Raw genomic sequence first — 16,240 nt, 5'->3', positions numbered from 1 at the left:
TTGCTTAAGAGTTTGCTAACAGATCTGTTGTGTTGCTGTTGTTAAGCACTGCCCCTATTTACCTTGATTCAATTAAGACTTTCTTAATTTTTTGATGATTTGATCGTAGAGGAATGCCAAGTTTTCTTCAATAATTGAAGGTATCACGAGGTGAGTAATTTATATTCTTTTTTTTTTTTTTGTGTGGTTGAAATCTTTTTTTTTTAGGTTAGTAATGTTTTAAGGTTAGGGTTGGGTTCAGGTTAAGGACAACACATCATGTAGTAACCATAGGTAGTAACACAACACACAAACAAGATGCAATTTGCAACTGCAGCACACATTCAGACATATCACTCAGGAAGTGACACTGATAGATGCTTACTATTAGTTAAATTGTTCTAACAAATTGTGACATATTTATCAACGTGAAGGTTTGAATGTATGTGTGTTTGGTGTATGTGTGTGTTCCCCTCAAACTCCCTCGCGCCCCACCTCCCAGCCCAGCGTCCAATCAGAGCAGACAACGTCCATTGGGGCCTCGCGAAAGTAGAGCAGAGAGGAGACGGTGGGGGAGGGTCACGTGTGTACACACTAGTGTAGGCTCAGCAGCACTCTGCAGTAGTAAAGTCTGAAACGGACGGCCCCTTTTCAGAACAAGCCTCGTCCGAAAAGTTGATAGATAAACTCAGTCTCCACCGTAAGCCAGTAAAACGGTTCTTTTTAGGCTTTAAGAGCGCGTGGGAAGCTGAAGTGTGTATTTTAGGACCGCGTTTGTGAAATGAAACGACTGAGAAATGCCAGTGGAAATGCTACATCCAAACCCAATGCCGCCGTAGGTTTGCCACCGAGCCAAATATATACGTTGCTGGTGAGTTTTCCTCTTTTGTTATAATTGTGCCAACTAATGAGATTCAGGGTGCCTTGAATATTCACCTTACAGTTGTAGAAAAGTGAGTTTTCTCCATCGAGGATGAGTAGATGCGATGTTGAGTGACTTTGCCAACAATAGCCGCAGAAAATGGTAGAATAATGGTAAGAGCCGTGACAGCTCCGCACGCTTTGAACTGTGCAGTCAAGTGTGATGGAGAGACATGATGTGCGCAATAATAAATAGACACCACGATAGAAAGGCTGTAGTATCTCCACTGTTTTAACGACGCGTTTATATTTGGAAACACTACAGTTTTCTCAAAGTGCTGGGACAAAAGTTGTTATCAGTTTAATCAGAGGTCTTGAAGTTTAAAACTCCCTCACTGTCAATAGAAAATGTGGCTTTAAATATAGACTTGTCTTTGCTTGAATAATAGCCTATATGACTCTTGTTAACATGACATCTGCCATTGGGAATAGAGGTAATCAGATGTCATATAGTTAATTAACCATATGTGATGCTTATAACTAGAAGACTCAAAGATGAAGGCAGCCTTTGTTCGTAAATCCCAGGCCATCAATGAGTAATTACTACGTTTTTAGATATGTTTATTCGTTTGAACATCCATACAATATAGGATCATACTTGTTGAAGAATTATACAAATAATGATAGATTCTTGTACTCACAAATCATAGAATATATTCCATGTAATGATAGTGTTTTTTTGACCCAACTTGACACCTTTTATTTAGAAAAATGATATCAAGACTTTTTAATCAGCTTTAGAAGACATTATTTAATCATTTGTGACCCTTACTTTCTAATCATGTTTGACTCTGCAACCAGGAAGACAAGTGAACGCTCCTTTCTGACAAAGTAGTTCAGATAAGTCTTTACGGTCCCACCAAATGAAATGCATCTTGAGATTTAGGCTGTCGTCAACTTCATCCGTGTGACTGAAGGAGACATGGGTCGTGTGGGCCATGGCTTAATGGCGGTAAGCCTGCTTTGTGCTGACCATTGAACTCTGACTTTGTTGATGCCTGTCACAGTTCAACATGTTGCCAAAAAGACGCCGAGGAAGCTGTCTTGACAAGCCGTGACCTGTGCTTGACCAGAGTTTCTTACCCTGGAAGTTCATATGAAGCATGACTACTGCCAAAAGACATTTCTCACATTGTTCAACTCCCTCTTGAGTCAATTAAATCGTCAACATTTTAGACCGTTTCTGCGATAAACCTGTCAAGATCTTTAAATAGTGGACAGCTAGATAAGTGACCTGTTTGATCAGTTTGCTTAAAAGTCTGTTTTCTTTTTGAAGAATTAATATCTTAAGTTATCTTTCCTGCAACAAAATTCCAGCGCTCGGACACACCAGGCCGATTTCAGCCATCGATAGATGTCGATGAGCGTCCTCTCGCCCTACTCAGATTGGTGTTTCCAGCACCATCGTGTCTTTTCGGCCGTGCCTGCCGATGTCGGCTAAAGAAATCACTCTGATTGGCTGTTCAGCTTAGCGAATCAGTGCATGAGAAGCAAAACGGAAGTGAAGAAGACACACACAGACGGCTATTATTTTTCATTTTCCAGTACCGCACTAAACATGTTTTCGATTATAAGTTGTTATGTGAAACAGTCTGTGATGGACGAGAGTGAAAATGGAACGCACGCTATTTGTTGTTTGGATATATCAGGCAGTCTGTCTTCCGGTTGCCTCTTATGAATTAAGAATACACACTACCGCCACCTGCTGGTAAGGAGAGTTATTGCCACTCACGCATGTGCAGTTCGTACGTGCTACTTTGCCGTCGGCTGAAGTCTTTTCGGTGTGTTCCAGTGCGACTGTTGGCCAAGACGCAGGAGACGTGAGGCGACACAACAGTCGGGTCCGTCGGGACGTGTTCTTTGGTGTCAGTTTGGTGTGTCAGGGCCTTTAGGGGCCAATGATGATTTGGGGAAGAATGTCACGATTATATTAAACCCTTCCACTTTAATCGGTAAAGTATTTGAATCACCCCTTGGTGATATTCATTTACAAAATGTTAGTCATGAATGACTGAAATGAAGTCAGATGGCTCATTAATAATCTCTGTTAATAGACTGCTTTTCAAGAACAAAAGGTTTAGAAATTCACTCGAACCGGAAAGATTTATGGACTGGAATAATAGGCATCTTAATGGCCTCTCATACTGTAAGTAGTTTAGCAGTTATGTGGGTAGATACTCATTATACTTATTAAATTGCTAAGAAACTTCATGAATCAATGTGATTGTGTTTTACTTTGCTGCCCAGTCACTGCATGTGCACATGTGAGTCATGTATGTTCTCTCTGTGGTTGCTCCTCCCCGGCACGCTGCTACAGACGCAAGGAGTGAATCATGTGACATCACTCAGTACTTTCTGAGAAGAGCCTGTAAATTCCAGTAAAGATATACGAGGGGTGTGGGCCCAGAATGTCACACTAACTCCCATCAGACGGCGATATCTGGCCTTCAAAATGCTCAGACGTCAAGCACGTGGGCGTCGCTCTTACGAGATAATGTTCGGTGGGGCTGAAGCGCGCTGGAACACCCCCCCCCACTCCTCTGGGAATATTTAACTTAACCGCTTTTGACACGGACTGAGGCAAAAAGTTCAGAAGGGGCTTAACCAAGTCTACAACTGCAGTCCAAGTCGTGCAAGAAGAACTCTCACTAGAGCTTAGGCTATCCTTACTTGGCAATGTCCTTTACATTAGCCTCCTTTAGGATATTCAAAAGCCACCTTCTCCTGAACTCATTGTTGCATATTGCATGCATTCTTCAATAACTAATATGCATTGTTAAATGACTGCATACATATTCTTCAAAGAGAACTTTATAAGGAAGTACACATGTTTTAATAATAGCAGAATATAGCTCCTGTTCCTGTTTATTTGACCTTAACTCCACTCTGTTCTGCATCACTTCCATCTGTACGTATGTGGCAGAAACTAGCATGAGCTTGAAATTGATCACTCTGAATTCAAACAGACATACTGTAGCTCATATATGAGTAGGAGGAGACATTTTTCTTTCACCTCGCTTCCCTCAGTGGAGTGGAAAAGTAGAGATTTTATTATCATGGGCTGCTGGCAAACCGTGCAGAGCTAAAGTGCATGACAATACCAACGCAGAGTTTGCTCAGAGTGATTTGATTCAGACACAGCAACGCCAGCAGTGGTTATTCACAAGTTTAATATGAAAGCTATTATTAAAATCATTGATTAGTTAAAGAAGGTGAGGTAGGTCATTTTGGAGAAACCAGCTCGAGTGCGCTAGAATTTGAAAATACACAACCGGAGAAAATCTGCCACTTCCTCACAGAGCCCCTCCTCCAACACACACGAACGCGCACATGACCAATGAGGGCACGAGATCAGTGTGTGCCCCGATGGAAGGCTGACAGGCAGGTAGGCCATCCAGTTACTTTAGCCGGGCCGGCTCAGATGATTGGTCATGCTTTTTACAGCGCTACGGCTTCCACAGATGACATTGTTTTATGGATTTTATTGTCAAAGCACTTCAGATATTCATTGCTATCGGGATGTTAAGAGCATTCCATGGAATATAACAAAAAGCGTATCTCGAGCCGGTTTCTGAAACTTACCTACCCCACCTTTAAGGCTATAATATCTGAATGTGATTTATTGTGCAGTGAATTAGAGAAATTGCTGTGGTATTGCTTACTAATACCAGCATGTTCTTCTCTTTTAAGGTGCCACAACCTTATTGCATTGTATCTATTCCTTGAGTGGTTTAAAAAGTGGAAAATTAAACATAATATGTGCACACAATGTCAAATTTGTTTCACTTCGAGTAAGTGAACGTTTGAAATTCCAGTTTCAGGTTTACCAGTAAATTGCAAAATGTAAATATCATAGCGTTAGAATTCATCTATATTCCCCCATCGCTTTGTCTTGTGTCAAACACTAGGCCAACACTGTCTTTACCCAGACTGTAAGGAAGCTCTTAGAAGTAGTAGAGCCAATGTGCTAATGAAAGGGTGGCTAAACCATCCGTACACAGCAGGTGCTAATGAATGGGGACGACCGACCACAATGCCTTTAGTCTCACCAGCTATTCTTAAGTCATTTTCTCCTTAAGTGATAAGACGATGTTATAGCAGTAAAAGATAAACAAACGTATTCCAATGTAGAGAGAAGCACATCATCTATGGGAGAGCACCATAGCTGATTATGTTCTTGTGTCACGGCCTGTTCATAGTAAATGAGTCACCTAGCTGCTTACGTTAGAGAGCCGTGTTTACAAGACATCTGAGCGGGCTCCTGTCTTAGTGAGGACAGGTTGTTTTGTAAAGAGTAACTCTACACTTTCCAGCTCTGAGCCCCAGCCTCTATACTAGTCCCATTACAGCCAATTGGAGTAGTATAGAGGAGGGTGTGTGTGTGTGTGTGTGTGTGTGTGTGTGTGTGTGTGTGTGTGTGTGTGTGTGTGTGTGTGTGTGTGTGTGAGCCTTCAGGCCAAAACAGCCCCTGAGTAGTGGTGTTACGTAAGTGAACAGAAGAATGTTTCCCCTTAACTGGCATCGTTACTCATCCTCCGAGAAAACAAAACTGCCTTCCTGCACTTTGTTCCGCAGAATTTTCAAGGGGGATGCTTTGGGAGTAAATTATGTTACGATAGGTTTAAAAAAAAAAAAAAGTGTTATGCTCTTTATTTTCCCGTTTTTAAAGCAGCTTCGGGACTGAAGCCAAACATGTGGAAAACCCAACTGCTAAAATTGTCACTGAGGAAATAAAACACCGTGACACTGCTTAGATGACTTATCACTGCGGCCCTGCGATAGCCCTGTGATCTCCCGTTTCCTTCACTGAAGCTGTAATTCACTTAAAGTGACCCGAGTTAATTATGCAGGCAGCATTACCCAACCTTTTCAAATCCTGCAGGCCTGTCAGGCTCGCTCTCAAACACTCCCAACGTGCGCGCAGTCATCTTCTCTGACCTCACCGTGAACTCCAACCCCGCGCCTTGATCCTAGCCGACCCTCCGCCAGAGCCTGCTTCACATTTCACTCTTTATAAATCTACCCATCACCACGTGCCCCCCCTTCTTTGTATACTGCAGCCAGGGTAGCTTGTGAATGCTACTCCAGGTGTAGCTACAGTCTTAAGTGGCGTTTATATTTCACATCATTTATCCAAATATGTAAAGTAACTAAAGAAATGTAGTGGAGTAAAAGAACACGATTTACCTCGGAACTGTAGTGGAGTAGTACAACGTAGCATAACATGGAAATACTCAAGTAAACTACAAGTATCTAACAAGTTATACTTAAGTACAGTGCTTGAGTAAATGTACTTAGTCACTTCCCACCTCTGGAGCAGTCTATAAAGTGCCAGGCAAGAAGTGTTTGTTTTTTTGTCCTGCCTGCTTGACCATGTGAAAAGCACAAGGGCAGCACTGCGCAGCTAGCAATGCCCCCGCATGTGACAGTGATAGAGAGAGAGGGAGAGAGCGGTCGAGCGAGACAGGAAAGGATTGCCGAGGCGTCAAACACTTGCTCGGCCCCGGTGTGGCTCTGAAAGAGGAGAACGAGTGGGTTTCGAAACGAGACATATTGTGAGGCGTTTGTATTCAGCCAGTCGGATGCAGTGAAGTGAAATGAACAGTGTTACCCAGGGTACAATAGCTGTGCCGTGGCTGACGTGTTTTTTTTGTGTGTGTCAAGGCCTTGTTTGTTCCCAGAGGAGGGGAAAAACAAGTGACTGTGGTTTGTTTTGTTGTGACTTCCTCAAAGCTTGGACTAATACTTACAATTGCCAGCAACAGAGAGTTTGACTTCAGTAATATAATAAGTGAGTAATGTCCGCTGGGATTTTCAACTCTCACCTTAAACTTGTTACATTTTTTATTGCAGCCAAGCAAAAAACACGGAACACACACGCAGAGCCGCACATAAAACATATCCATAATACATCAACCGTACGTCCACATAAACTCACGTGAATTACGATGTGAGCTTATGTTTTATAATTGTGGTATTGCTTTAATTTCCTTTCCTCACAGGGTCTTAATACAGTGATAATATACAGGGTATAATGTTCTGTATCTTATTGGTCTCACACACGGAAATTAAACTGCTGTTCTTTTCTTTGAATTTCAATGAAATGCCATGTGAAAGTACTGGTAGTTCTATTGATAGTTTACTATATATTTACCACTATTTTTGATAATCCTACAATCGTTTTAGTACATTTTTCTTGCATATCTGTCAGAAAATGGTCTCAAATTTGCGATTTCCTGCTTTCTCCTGGTTTATGTTTTATTAAAGTGAACATCTTTGAGTTTTGGACTAACAAAGAAGACATTTATAAACATCACCTCCGACTTAGGATGGATAGTTTTCACTTTTTTCCGACAATTTACTAGGGCTGCCGAATTGATCGTATTTTAATCGCAATTACGATTTTGGCTTGCAACAATTATGAAAACAAAATAATCGAAATAAAACGATTATTTTTTTTATTATTATTTTTTTTTTAGTTGAATTATACTTAAAGTTCAGGATAATCAACTGTTAAAAACATACTGTTCACATTTTTTTTTTTCAATAAATGGATGTTTTCAAAGTAAATGGATAATCGTTTTTTAATAATCGTGATATCAATTTATTGACCCAAATAATCGATATTATGATTTTTGCCATAATCGAGCAGCCCTATAATTTACACAAATCGGTTCACCTAGAAAATAATTGTTGGATTAATCGACTTCCTTGTATAAAAAAAAACCGTAACCACTATTACCTAGATCGGCTGTGTCCTTTTCTAAAGTTGAAAATAGTCTTGGCCTGTATGTCTATGTGTACAGTATGTCTATGTTTGCATATGATAAGATGTCTTGCAATATTTCTTGCACTTTTATCATCAAAATATAAGGATTTTATTATCTCTTTTGGAATAAAAACGTTCTTAAGTTGAATGGACAGCAATCATAGCTTGTCAAGAAGAATTGTTGCAGCCCTAGATATTTGCCAGCTCTTATTTTTACTGCCAATTATTTGCAACTTTGACGTTATGTATCTGTTCCGCAACTAACTTGTGTCTCCCTCACTCTGCCTGCAGTGGATCTGTTGAGCGAAGCGCCCAGAGTCAGAGCGATGTGGCTCTGCATGGTTTACAATGAGACGGACACCAGCGTGGACTTCCGGCTCTGCCAGGACTTCGGCCTCTTCCTGTCCGTGTTCTCCCTCATCTACCTCCTGGTGTGCTTCCCGCTGGGGCTGTGCTACAACGTGCTGCTTATCGTGGTCAACCTCTCCAACAAGGTCTCCATGACCATGCCGGATGTTTATTTCGTCAACATGGCTATCGCGGGCCTGGTGCTCAACCTGGTGGCGCCCGTGGAGCTGCTGAACTCCTCCTTCACCCGCTGGCACGCGTGGGAGTACAACAACGAGGTGTACATCACCCTGCTCATCCTCTTCAACATCTCCTCCCTGGTCATCATGTACTCCACCACGCTGCTCAGTCTGGACTACTACATCGAGCGGGCGCTGCCTCGCACGTACATGTCCAGCGTGTACAACACCAAGCACGTGTGCGGCTTCATCTGGGGTGGCGCCGTGCTCACCAGCTTCTCCTCGCTGCTCTTCTACGTGTGCAACCACATCTCCACCAAGATGGTGGAGTGCTCCAAAATGCAGAACAAGGAGGCGGCGGACGCCATCATGATGTTCATCGGCTACGTGGTTCCCGCCGTGGCCGTTTTTTACGCCTTCGTGCTCATCCTGCGCATCAGGAAGGAGTCCACGCCCCTGGACCAGGACTCGGCCCGCCTGGACCCCTCCATCCACAGACTGCTGCTGGCCTCCGTGTGTGTGCAGTTTGTGCTGTGGACGCCGTACTACATGACCCTGCTGGTACACACTGTGGCCGGAGCGCCGGGGTACATTAGCAACACACATTACTTACCCACATATCACTTTCTGAGGTGCGTGTCCAAGCTGCTGGCGTTCTCCAGCAGCTTCGCGATGCCTCTCATGTATCGACAGATGAACAAAAACTTTTCTAACAAGCTCCAGCGGCTGCTCAGGAGGCTGCGCTGCAGAACCCAGTCCTGCCCTCCGGAACGCTCCACAGTGCAGCAAGTGGGTGACGTGAGACCCCATCCTGGGAGATGGCTACCCACGCCCCTCTAACTCCCACTTTTTCAAGCTCTTGGCATAGCCGGCACTTATCCCCCCCCCCCAAAGGAGCCAGTATCTGATGGAGCTCCCTCGCTGCTCTGGACTGGGTTAAGAGCGACGTAGCTGACTGGAATATCCTTCGCCTTCCAGAACCTGATCTGCTCAGTTCTGCAGGGAGAGGACAAACAAAGCAAGAACCACTAAGTGCTGTTATTTGTTGTCACTGAGGGAAGCTCTCCACTAAGACACATAAGCTTCTAGTTTGAGGGCGGTAGATTGGCACATGAACTACCCAGCGCGGTGTTTTCACACAAACAGGCGAGCGCTCTGTCACTGCAGTCTGTGCGGCCTCCTGTGTTATTCATATTCTGAGAGCAGGTTTGACCTATTCCTGATTCCACTGTGGAGTCACATTGCCCTTTTAACATTTACTCCGCCTGGCTTTCAAGGAGCCTTTCTGTTTTTACCAGTGGAAGTGTCAAATGTCATGTCGACTAGTTTTAATACATAATGCCGATATCTGTAAAGCAGATTTGACATTGTTACAAATTACAACGGTCAAGATATCTTCAAAGAACATTTAAAAAGTGTGTTCTGAATATAAATGTAACAGTTTGATCAGTGAGAATTTAGTTTTAGATATTGCTTAGGACTCGTCAAAATGACATTACGGATATGTCGACTTGGAATTATAATGTGTCAAATTGATCAAAATGAATTAATGATTAATGATTTCAAAATGAATTAAATTCAATATATGCAATTGTTCGAATAGAAGTCAATGTTTTAAGAAAGATCAACTTAAAGGTGGGGTAGGTAAGTTTGAGAAACCAGCTCGAGTGCGCTACAATTTGAAAATACACAACCGGAAAAAATCTGCCACTTCCTTATAGAGCGCCTCCTCTAACACACACGAACGCACGCATGACCAATGAGGACACGAGATCAGTGTGTGCCCAGATGGATAGGCTGACAGGCAGGTAGGCCATCCAGTTACTTTAGCCGGGCCGGCTCAGATGATTGGTCGTGCTTTTTACGGCTTCCACAGATGATATTTTTTTATGGATTTTTTGTCAGAGCACTTCAGACATTCATTGCTATCGGGATGTTAAGAGCATTCCATGGAATATAACAAAAGGTGTATCTCGAGCCGGTTTCTCAAACGTACCTACCCCACCTTTAAGAGTTATCTAAACCAAACATTCCCACAAGTATCGAGAAATAAAATGTTGACTGTTAAGATATAGGATTTAGATTTGAATTTCTAACTTAAAAAGCAACTGTTGATATATACGATTGCTAATACCTCTACTGATTAAATGTTAAAGAGGCTTGCAATAATGATATACAAGTCCAAACACGAATAATGAAATCATTCACGATGCTTTCTCCGGACACACCAGCAGAACCACCAAGCTAAAACATTTGAATTTGATGTGTCAACATTGCCGACCCACGTTCTGTGCTGCCAGTGAACATCAGTGTTGTATCGCCCTCAAACTAAAAGCCTTGTCCACCTGAATGAGATGACGGCTCTGAATCGACAGCGCTGGATTCATCTTGAACTAAAATGTGTGATTCCTCATAATCAGAGCCAATCATCTTCTCATTTGTAAAGGTAGAGTACAACATTGATGGTTTCTTCATTTCAAAAGCTATTTTCTTTCTCGGCACCTACACGTAGCTTCTGCTAAGGGCATGTTAAGTAACACAGCTAACACGTTTGCATAAACAATGAATACACATCACTTTAAAGTCACACAGACTACATGACACACCGCTCACTATTCAGGGTTCAGTCGTAACCGGTATACCTCTTGTGATCTCTGCTGAAATCACATCACCTGTCAAGCATAAGCAGCTCAAGTCCACTCTTTAAACATGAGAACAGAGCCTCAGTCCAGTGTGTGATTGGTTAAGGATATATACACAAAGGCCTCACATGGGGAAGTCCCCACAGGGTCACAGGAAGCACGGACATTCCCCGCATTGTGAGAGTGGTTGGGAAGTGTTGTCCAGTGGAAACATGAAGCCTGACATTTCACAAACCTCCACACATGAAGTACGACTCGCCGGTCAAGCACCTGCAAACAGCAGATTCTAAACTGCCATGCTGCTCCAGGTCATCTGCACTTTCCCCGTTAAAGCCACGAAGCTACCGGACTGGACGCCAGTTTGAACATTAGAATTAGAACTTGCTTTTGCTTGAGGTCTGTTGCATCACTGGGCAGTTTGTGAGTCTCCCTGTGAACAGATACATGCAGCGAGGTGGGGCATTCACTTGAAGACAAATAGAGAGTGAGCACACTGGCTTTTTTCACTCAAATGCTAAATAAGTAACACTCATATATATTTGTAGACAGTTTACACCTTCAAATGTGTTTTTGACTTTCACTGTGAATGCTGCATGTGCTAAATAGATTCAATGCTTATCATACATCTGTTCACATTCACAATATATCACACCTCGGGATATTTGTGTCCACTTGGGGTATGAAACGGTTCGCAGCAGAGCCCCACCTTCTGTTCGTGGTCCACAGTCAATCAGGGAGAAGGACTGTTTACTTGCAATGAGGCTGTGTTTACATGATGTGCTGCAATATGTGCCGCCCATAACTAATGGTGACACAGTGAATCATTGTTTGAACTCGGGTCAAAGTCCTAATGCATTTGGGAGTGTAAGGCAAACAGTAGCGCACGGTCATGTGATAAGTGCTTTGTGAATGTCTCGTGGAGGACGTGGAAGCAGCCTTTTGTTGCATTGGTGCACTTCTGTTATGCAATTATTGAAACCCCCAACTATTATTTGAGAAAAGGGCCGACAATGACACTTGATTTAAAAAGGTTCTATTGTTGAGTGTGACATTTGAACATGTTCCAATTGGTATGTTGTTGCAATTTATCCAGATGTAACTTACTTTATTTTCATTCAGACATCCAACTAAGAAATGTGTTTTTGATAATTAAGTTTAAAGGCATTCACCTGTCAGTCCAAATATTCATCGCCCCCAGGATAAAGTATTCTTACTCCGATTGATTTTGACTATCTAACTTTACCATGTTGCCTTTACACACCGCCACGTTTTTTGCAAGATTGCTTGAGTTGATATGTGCCATCTAAATCTGAGTTTCTCTTTAAATATCTAAAGTAAGTAAGAGACCTAAAACAAACTTCTTGGCAGACGTAATAATGTGCAATCAGCAACAATGGACTGACTGCACGATGCACACAACTGGATAAATAAAAAAAGAGATCAATTTGAGCCCAAACTCCGACCCGACTCCGATTACTGCTGCAGCCTGAGTTTGGTTTATTATTCCAGAGGGGCCAACGTCTCACATCGGGGCGAAGACATTTGAATAATAATCACTGCGCTCCGTTAAATTGCTGAAGAGACCAGAAGTGTAGAAACACCCTCCAAGTTCTCGTGTGTCGAATGTATACAGATGCATTTTAACTATTTGAACGGCAAAACCTCAAGAGTCCACTTGTTCAGATGTGATGCTTGTTGTGACTGTATGCAAGTGTATCATGTGTAATACAAAAGAATGTGTATATATTGTATGTGAGAGATTTACAGGAAGATCCCATGCTCTTTCCAAAACACAGTATTATTTTCTGAGAGATATATTTAGATTCTGAAAGTAATCTACTCTATTGTCAACTGAGTCAAAGACTGATTAAACAATAAACTAACATTGATATCACTCCTTTTATTTGATTGAAAAGCAACATGGGGATGAAAGTCTGCTGAAACATCTCGTTTGGCAAACTGTGGGTACATCCAAGTGTCTTTAACATGCATGTTCTCGAATATCCAACATGTATTGTCACTTCAGCATTTTCATTTAATAATTGATGGTTGATTTAGAGTGAAGAAATGAATTCGCAGTATGCTTTAGGGTGGGGCTACCTTGTGATTGACAGCTCCGTAACATGGCATTTTCAGTGCACTTTTGGGTTTTGTATCAAACATGAACGCTTTAACAATTCATAAAGGTGAATGCAACATTTGTACGGCTTTGCATTTTGTTTCAGTGTTCAGTTGTACATTGCTCCACCCTCTCGTGTCTTATTGAGTTTTGGTTGCCATAAACAAGATGGCAAAACGCCAAACTCCAGGCTTCAAAACTAGTCCACTAACCAATGGGTAATGTTTCAGTGTGGTCCACTTATTATACGGTCTGTGGATGTTGAACAAAACTGAAAAGACACATTTCAGTGGTGAAAGAACTTGGAAAGCGCCTTGCAATGCAAAAATACTGTTCTTATTTACTTTTTTATTTGAAAAATGCAGACTACTCGACTCAAGTTTTTCTTTTTGGTCCCCCCCCCTCCCCCCCTCCCTCCCTGCAGTGACAGTGGGCTGCATGCCTCAGCTCTCCACGCTAACAGCAGATTTGTGTGTGGTGAGACCTTGCAACCACGCCACTCCGACTGGGGGAAAAATAACAGCGTTCCAGGCATTCTGGGAATTGTTTAGTCTCCAATACTGCTGCCATTCTCAATGCAAACAATGTTGTGTAGGCTAGATCTGATATAACAATGGTGCACACAGAGAGCTCTGCACAGGAAGCTAGCAGAGTGCAGATCATAAGGCCTACTGTAGCGCTGACAGTGATGTACCTGAACGCGTTCAATGAACGATCGTTCATGAACGCGTTCATATTTTGGGCGAACGTGAACTGAACGTACTGTATTTCCGCTAGATGAACGTAATTGAGAACGCGTTCATTCTCAGCGCTGTATAACGGCGTTCAAACGTGCGTTCATTCTCAGCACTGTATTATAACGGCGTTCAAAAGTGTGCCATATTTCATATGCCTTTCAGCCGAAAAGGCTTATCAAAATAATGCGGAAAACCACCCAATCTGGCAACAGCAAGCTGCCTGTGACGCGTACGCGCCTGTCACCCCTGGCTGTCGCACTAAAATATAAATATACTAAATATATCAGACTCCTCACAACAAACAATGTGGAACCGCGGAACCGGCGAGCATTGAATGAATGAATGAATGAATGAATTAGTATGGACGAAGCCGAGAGCAGCTGCAGCAGCACTCGCTCAGAGTGAGACTCTACGGCAGGGGTGGGGAACCTCCGGCCTCCGGCCGTATACGGCCCGCGAGACAATTTGGTACGGCCCTCGAGGTAATTTATAAACACACGCAAAAAATAAAAAAATGAAAGAAATCTAGACCGCAAAAAAATTAAACAAGCGAGTACCTGTTTTTCCTGGCCAAGGTCAGGGTCCTTGAACACAACACGAGCCTAACGTGTCATCACGTGGTATATGTCTCGACTGACAGGGGTGCAGTTCTGACGGAGAGCACCAGAACGCCACCCCAGCACTTCAGAAATTGCAGTACCGATAAGTCCGTACACATGCCACAGTTTCTGCGTGTCTGTGTCTTTAGTTGTAAGCCCAGTGGCGATCTGCTCATCTGTCATACAGTCAATAACTGTGTTGTTGTTATTAGCATCTGGTTAGCTAGCTATGCTAACGAATATAAGAAGCTTTGTCTACAACCAGTGAGGTCAAGGCACATCTTTATATGATCATTATAGTTATAAAAAAAATAAGAGAATAAAGTAAACAGGTATAAAATACTATAAGACAGTTATTAATAAAGAAGAATACAGTTTGAAAGGGTAGTGATTTGTCAAATATCCATAAATTAAAAGAAAATCTGCTTACAGTTGTGTTTGGGTGTTGAGAGATGTGTCCATATATCTCCTAATGTTGCTCTCAAAGTGCAACACATCTTGCCAGGGGAGCACGCCCCCCGGACCCCTCTAGAGGAGGTTAGGTCCCCCCCACTTAAACCATGTTCACATGGATAGGAAACTAAATACATTTGCACACATCTTGTGTCCATAAATTATCTTTCTGTTTAGGTGGTCACGCCACACCCTGCACGTGCATGCATACGCGAGTCATGGTGAGATATCTGGATTAGGAGGTTGCTTTTTCTTTGCACAGAATGAAATGAATGAGCTGTGATTTTAGTTTTTTTAAGCAGAGGTCAATAACTTGTACGGCCTCTGAGGATATTGTAAAAATTGAAATGGCCCATTAACATCGTACAGGAGACAAATAATAGCTCGCAGCAACTTATTGAAAAAAGAACTATGAACTATAAATTAGTTCATTTTTGAAACCATGAACTTTAGTTCAAAATTTTGAATTATGAACTATGAACTGAACTAGTTCATTTTAAAATATGTGAACTGTGAACTGAACTAGTTCATGTAGAAAGTGAACTTTCCCAACACTGAGCGCTGAGAACACCTAACTTTGTGATTAGATGGGTTACAAATAAAAGTTGAGAAGAGGTACGTAGCCTACATTTAACTTTACTTTAACATTTAACAAGTGGTATTATATTTATTTAAAAGAAGTACTAAATCTAAAACTACTAGTAGCTACATAAAAGAAGTATACAATATAAAACTACTTGTTAACTACATGTTAAAGTGCTGCATTTTAAAATGGTAGAATAGTAGAAGTACTGTAGGCCTATAGGGTAGCAGTAAATAGAAACACTAAAGTACAAGTACCTTACTATTGTACTGAGTATTCAGTGACTGAGGTAAGGTGTCTTATTTTATGAGGTCTATCAGCTGTTGTCACTAGGGCGGTGCAAAAGTAACGTGAATGCACAACAGTGAATATATTTCAAGCGAAAACACGGAGCAAAGAGCAGGTCCGGCAGGAGGAGGAGGTCTTGAATTCAGTCTATGCTTGAATTATATATAGTATACTACATCTGGAAAATATATGATAATGGAGTCAATTGAATATGGTTGTCATGGTTCCCTTTTCCTCCGAGGACTGGATTTCTACGGGGCTTTGGTTTCACTCTGTTAGCTCAAGAAGACAACACAAAGAACACAAAACATCTGTCAGACACAAAGTTTACCAGTTAGTTTTAATTTCAACCCTTTATTTATACAGATAAATCCCATTGAGATCATTGATCTCTTTTCCAAGGGAGACCTGCTCAAGTAGTTCCACATGAAACATAAAAACATAAACAGAACAACAAAAGGACATCATACGGCATCATTTACATAATTATCCACATAAACAGGTACCAATAGCTTCCGATTGAGTAGCATCCAACCGAGCTTTAAAAACATTAGTGGCACCAGATTGTTCAGTTTCCATTTAATTTGCAGACTATTCCAAGACAGAGGAGCTGCGCATCTAGA

General features: G+C 42.0%; 1 protein-coding gene across 2 annotated transcripts; it reads left to right on the top strand.

Moving 5' to 3' along the window:
• Nucleotides 1-591: 591 nt before the first annotated feature.
• gpr146 (G protein-coupled receptor 146) lies at nucleotides 592-12,732 on the top strand. Of its 2 annotated transcripts, none has more exons than XM_034090140.2 (2): nucleotides 592-850; nucleotides 7,961-12,732. In XM_034090140.2, the coding sequence occupies exon 2, from the start codon at nucleotides 7,996-7,998 to the stop codon at nucleotides 9,034-9,036; it is 1,041 nt and encodes a 346-aa protein (XP_033946031.2). In that variant the 5' UTR covers nucleotides 592-850; nucleotides 7,961-7,995; the 3' UTR covers nucleotides 9,037-12,732. The 2 variants fall into 2 exon arrangements, with proteins under 2 accessions (XP_033946031.2, XP_033946030.2); XM_034090139.2 differs by lacking the exon at nucleotides 592-850 and adding an exon at nucleotides 6,290-6,691.
• Nucleotides 12,733-16,240: the final 3,508 nt, after the last annotated feature.

This window comes from Pseudochaenichthys georgianus, chromosome 8 (assembly GCF_902827115.2).
Source record: "Pseudochaenichthys georgianus chromosome 8, fPseGeo1.2, whole genome shotgun sequence".
NCBI classification, from domain to species: Eukaryota; Metazoa; Chordata; class Actinopteri; order Perciformes; family Channichthyidae; genus Pseudochaenichthys; species Pseudochaenichthys georgianus.
The sequence above is the reverse complement of the archived record's forward strand: the minus strand, read 5'-3'. Positions and strand labels throughout refer to the sequence as shown.